Source organism: Pundamilia nyererei, unplaced genomic scaffold (assembly GCF_000239375.1).
Source record: "Pundamilia nyererei isolate P.nyererei 1_Seehausen unplaced genomic scaffold, PunNye1.0 scaffold00038, whole genome shotgun sequence".
Lineage (NCBI taxonomy): Eukaryota > Metazoa > Chordata > Actinopteri > Cichliformes > Cichlidae > Pundamilia > Pundamilia nyererei.
The window spans coordinates 97661-103252 of NW_005187439.1; the positions used below are offsets into that span (position 1 = coordinate 97661).

Here is a 5592-nt window from a genome sequence, read left to right on the forward strand (position 1 = left end):
CACACACACACACGGGTTTTTCACAAAATGCACATCTAACAAAGGTTTTGGCCTCTCAACGACTGGAATTAAAAGATTTGCAGCCGCTAATACTTTACAATCTCTTTATTCAAGTATAAAATCCCATCAGAAATGAAAACATTCGGATGAAATAAACATCTGTTTTGTGGATGTGTGTCCAGATGTGCCTGAGTTTCTGACTTGTCCTTCGCTGTGCTGTGAACAACCATCGTGCGTCTGGCGTTTTCCCCGATTTATCGTCCGTCTCAAACATCTTCTCTGCTCCAGCTCTTTACACCAGCGATGATGTCACACTGATCTGTGATCACCCAAAGACCAGGATGTCATTTTACTGTGATTAAGACCTCAAAAACAAGCTGTAGGTGTGGTCCCGAAAATCCAAACTGTCCCTGCAGAGTGGATTCATTAGCAGTGAAATGGCGCCCCCCTGTGTTTGCAAGCGGCGCTTATTTGGTAAAGATGATGCAGATGTGTTTGCTGCAGCAGAGAGAGACATCTGCACTTAATCTGAAATGCTTTGAGCGTTAGTCACAGTCGATCGCGCGCTGAAGTACAGCAGAGATCAGAACAACAACCTCTGAGAGCAGAAACCAGCCGCTGTGTCTTTAAACACCATCACCGCTCAAACTGTGGAGTCAGGATTTATTCCCTGATCTAACAGCAACATAGTGCTGCAGGTTCTCCTGTGTGTCCCTGCTAAATAAAAATCAGTAAAAATTCTGCCTTAACTGAAAGTAGTCCCGGTGGTTGTCATGGTTTCTCCTCCATGTCTGTGTTCAGTGTCGGTGAGCATTTCCAACCTGTACCCCGGCTGTGAGAACGTGAGCGTGAGGAGTCGCAGCATGATGTTTGAGCCCAGCCTGACCAAAGGCGTGCTGGAGGTCTTCTCCCCCGTGCACAGCGCTCTGTCTGCGGCTGACGAACAGGCCACCAAGGCCATCGACATCCAGCACGCCAACATCCACGGTGAGAGCCGCGAGGATCCCCGCGGAGGACGTCCACGGTTAAACCTGTGTGTAAAATTCAAGCAAAGCTCACTCGGCTCCCTCTCTGTAGGCGTGGGAGATTTCAGCGTGTGGGAGTTTTCTGGAAACCCGGTCTACTACTGCACCTACGACTATTTTGCGGCCAACGATGTCACAGCGATCCACGTGGTCCTGTTCAGCCTGGAGGAGCCGTACGAGACCCAGCTGGGCCACATCACCTACTGGCTGAACCTGCTGAAGGCCCTCACCCTGCCGCAGGAAAGCATCTGTAAGCAGACCAACCATCTACTGCCTTCGTGCGGTCGGTGGATGGTCGACTTTAATCTTTTTCTTAAAAACATCGATATGTTTGAGGTTAGGAGCAGATCTGCAGACAGGAAGTAGAAGCTGCAACGATAGAGAGTCGGCAGGTTTGAAAGTCTTTGTTTCCTGAGTAGTTTTGGCCTTTTTGAAGCTTCATTTAAACAGTTTCGTGCGAGGCTGTGGGAACTACATTTGCTGCTGCAGCAGCCAGACAGTTACACAACCTGACCATGATAAGCTGTCTACTGTGACGGTTCACAATCTTAACTTTTCTTCAGCTTTCGGTGGTCGGATCCAGCAGCCTCTCGCGGTCGTCCTGGTGGCGACGCACGCCGACCTCGCCGACGTTCCCAGAGCGTTCTCCGGAGAGTTCAGCTACGACAAAGAGAGGGCGCTGCTGAAGGAAGTCAGGAACAGGTGAAGAGCACCTCCTCTCCATACTGCACCGAGCGGTGCCAGCTTAAATCACGTCAGTCACATGATCCGGTCACAGCGAGCGTACGTGTCAGCCTTACTGATCAGACAGCAGATAGCAAAGTCAGCAGTTTCACCGCTAACACAGCAGAGCTAATGTTTTGTAAAACCAGATCTAGAGAGAGGAGAGCTTGAGAATCTTTTACTGTTGCTTTGATGTTTATGCTTGAAAAAGTTAAAAGTCAGTCAGTGGAGATTATGTTGATGAGCAAAAAGGCGAGCGGCTTTTTGTCAAGACAGTCGATGCGACCTCAAAGAATCCCTGCAGGGAATAAATTAGACGTATTAATCACACAGATTTCAGTGATTTGTTACAAAGTTTGGTGTTTTTGGTTTTCGGTCCAGGTTTGGGAACGACCTGCAGATCAGTGACAAACTGTTTGTGATGGACGCTGGAGCCTCAAACTCTAAAGACATGAAGCTGCTGAGGAGTCACCTGCAGGAGCTTCGAGCCAGCGTCGTCTCCGTGAGCTCTGCAGACTCTCACTCGCCGTCCTCTTGTTTCTAAATGTCCTCATACCTGAACAAACGCAGCGTGGTCGTTTATTGTCGCCGCTTCCTTCTCCGTCTCTGCAGAGGTGCAGTCCGATGACGCTGCTGTCGGAGCGTCTGCTGGCCGTTCTGCCGACCTGGAGGAAGCTCAGCGGACCCAACCAGCTGATGTCGTGGCAGCAGTTTGTCAGTGACGTGCAGGAGCACATCAACCCGCTGGTGAGCCAGGATCACCTGCGCACGCTGGCCCTGCAGCTCCACAGCATGGGGGAGGTGAGTGTTTGACCAGGAGCAGGCAAAAGGAGTCAGTGTTTTACTCCTGCGTGCCAGCAGGGGGCACTGCAGGCTCCTGAATAAACCAAACCAGATGGTTTTCAGCTGTGAGAACAGCAGCAGGAACACTGTGTTCTGTTTGTGTGCCTCTGCTCAGGAAGCTGAATGAGGAACCAAAACTTTATTTATTTATTTGCATGTTTTTCACAGATAAAGCAAAAGTTGTGTTCCTTAAATATTTATTAGCTTCTTTCTGTATTCTGTCTTTGTCTCATGACATTAATTTTTCTGATAAACGTCCACGCGCTCACATTTCTCCCTCGTCTCCTCCACAGATCAACATCATGCAGAGTGAGACGGTGCAGGACGTCGTCCTGCTGGAGCCTCGATGGCTCTGCAGCAGCATCCTCGGCAAGCTGCTCTCTGTGGAGACGCCCAAAGCCATCCACCACTACAGGGGGCGCTACAGGCTGGAGGAGGTGCAGGCCCTGGCGCCTGAGAGCGACGTGGACGAGCTGCTGCAGATCCTGGATGCCATGGACGTCTGCGCCCGGGACGTCACCAACCCCACCATGGTGGATGTTCCCGCGCTCATCAAGACAAACGGCCTCCACCGGTCCTGGACCGAAGAGGAGGAGGAGGAGTCGCTGCTCTACGGAGGCGTCCGAATCGTCCCGGCCGAGCACCTCACTCCTTTCCCTTGCGGCCTCTTCCACAAGCTGCAGGTGAACCTGTGTCGCTGGAGCCACCAGCAGAAGCCCGAGGAGGACGGCGCCGACGACAACGATGGAGATATTCACCTGTGGACCAACGGCGCCAAAGTGAGCCAGGCAGGAGTGGAGGCCATGATCCTCCTGGTCAACCACGGGCAGGGTGTGGAGATTCAGGTCCGTGGACATGATTCTGAGCGGGCCAAGTGCTACACCCTGCTGGACACCCTCTGCAGTATAACAGAGAACCTGCTGGCCTCCACGCTGCCCGGACAGCTCACCGCCAAATACTACCTGAGCCCTCAGCAGCTGCGGGAACACCACGCCCCCATCATGGTCTACCAACCCAAAGACTTCTTCCGGGCTCAAGTCCAGCGAGAGACCTCGCTCACCAACACCATGGGCGGCTATCGGGAGAGCTTCAGCAGCATCCTGGCGTTCGGCTGCGCTGAAATCTACCAGCAGGGGATTCTGGGAACGGACGTCCACATATCGGACGTGCCGCTGCTGGCTCGCAGGAAGCTGTGCCGCATGCTGGACCCTCCAGACGCCATGGGGAAAGACTGGTGCCTGCTGGCCATGAACCTGGGCCTCACTGAATTGGTGGCCAAATACAGCAACGGGACTCCAAACGGCACCTCTGAGCTGGACTTGGACTCGGACTCCCAGCAGGCCGCGCTGCAGCCCAGCCCGACGGCGGCTCTGCTGCAGGAGTGGAGCGGGCGAGCGGGCAGCAGGGTCGGCGTACTGATGGCGAAGCTGAGGGAGCTCGGCCGGCGCGACGCCGCGGACTTCCTGCTCAAAGCGTCGCCCGTGTTTAAGGTTAACACGGAGGCGCTGGGAGGAGCCGCCAACGGCTACCCGCCAACCTGCAACGGCGGCACATCGTACAACTCCATCAGCTCCGTCATTTCCCGCTGAGGGCTCGCTGTCCCCGCCAGACGTCAGGGGGTCGCTCTGACACGACGGACTCGTGCAATCTTTCCGGTCCAGCTGCTCACGCTTTAATCGCTCCGTTTTGTTGCCGTGCAAACCAGATGTTGTGTTTGTGCTCTCCACACCTGTACAGCCGAGCTTTCCTCCCGCTACGAATGTCGTGAAAGAACCGAACGCTCCGAGCTCCAAAGAGGAATTCTGTGTTTTTCTTCTCTTTCTGTCTTGTTGTTTGCTGCTTCCTAACGTCCCTCCTGCTGTCACGCACACTCCAGTCTCGCTCCAAGGAACAGCGCCGTTTTCTAATCTCCACGTGTGGTCAGAAAGATGGCAGCTACACGTGTGGCTCGAACCCGAGGGCTGAGTGTGTGTCGTGTTGCTCGCTCCATCCATCGCTTACATCTAATATCAGCTCCCTCCTCGCTTCTGGTTTACTGATGTGAAATTTGGTGGTTCAGCTTAGCGTTTAATACATTTACAGCATTTCTTTCAGAGTGCCTTGGTGGCCTTCTACCTCCCTGAAGAGCACAGCCAGTCTCATTGGTACAAAGCAGAAGTCTTTTCCAGATGTTTGGAGAACTGTGCCTTGTTGATATAAAAGTAAAATGAGTTTCTAACACGTCTATTTATCTGGCGGCTGTCACTAACACGAAGAAGACCATGTTGTATAAAAATAAAGGAGACCTGGTCTCGTGCTGTTTCACTTTTCACAAAAGCAAACGCACACAGATGTGTGGAGACGGCACATGTCAGCAGTGGGTGGAACCATTTCCTTCATGTTTGATTGGTGTGTTTGTTGATGTTCCTGCTAATCCTCAGTTCAGATTTCTGCATTCTTCCATCCAACAGCTGAAACCTTTACAGGTCCCAGAACTTCCCGTGAATGTCTTTGAATAAACTCTGTCTTATTACAGTTTTGGTCTCCAGTTGGACTTTAAAGTCTGCTGGACTCAGACAGTCTAAGTCAAACCTCACCTTCACCATCACAGCTGCTGTTTTCAGATCGCTGTTCAGACCTCTGGCACGTGTGCAGCTGTGATTTCCCCGGAGCTTCAGAGTTGTGCTCAAGTTAAGCATCGACTTGTATCAGATAAACAGATTTCTGAGTGCACATCATATCAAACCATGTCAATGTAAATGTCATTTGCATATTCAAGAGAACTTTTTTTTGCCAATCCAGAGCAGCTTTGCATGATCCACAGTGCAAACTAATGCGCATTTATCTGTGGCTGGGCCTTAGTGCAGCCGCTCGGCCTGAAACAAGCTGGTTTTGCCCCTTTCTCTTTAAGCTAGCCTTCCTCGGATTGGCTGCCCCTCTCTAAAAGTAGGTCAGAATAGCAGGTGGGCGGGGCTTCAGTGCCTAAGATATTAGGTATATCCCGTCTCTGTGGTGTCATGGA

The 5592-nt window shown here is 52.2% G+C and overlaps 1 protein-coding gene across 1 annotated transcript in view; it reads left to right on the forward strand.

Annotated features, from left to right (window-relative positions):
- The window catches only part of dapk1 (death-associated protein kinase 1), a 42418-nt gene extending 38164 nt beyond the window's left edge, over positions 1-4254 (forward strand). The window contains exons 18-23 of the mRNA XM_013910189.1: positions 802-987; positions 1078-1275; positions 1589-1727; positions 2130-2250; positions 2361-2549; positions 2885-4254. Coding sequence (XP_013765643.1) covers positions 802-987; positions 1078-1275; positions 1589-1727; positions 2130-2250; positions 2361-2549; positions 2885-4180 — 2129 coding nt within the window. The 3' untranslated portion in view covers positions 4181-4254. The remainder of the gene's footprint in view (positions 1-801; positions 988-1077; positions 1276-1588; positions 1728-2129; positions 2251-2360; positions 2550-2884) is intronic.
- The last annotated feature ends 1338 nt before the right edge of the window (positions 4255-5592 follow it).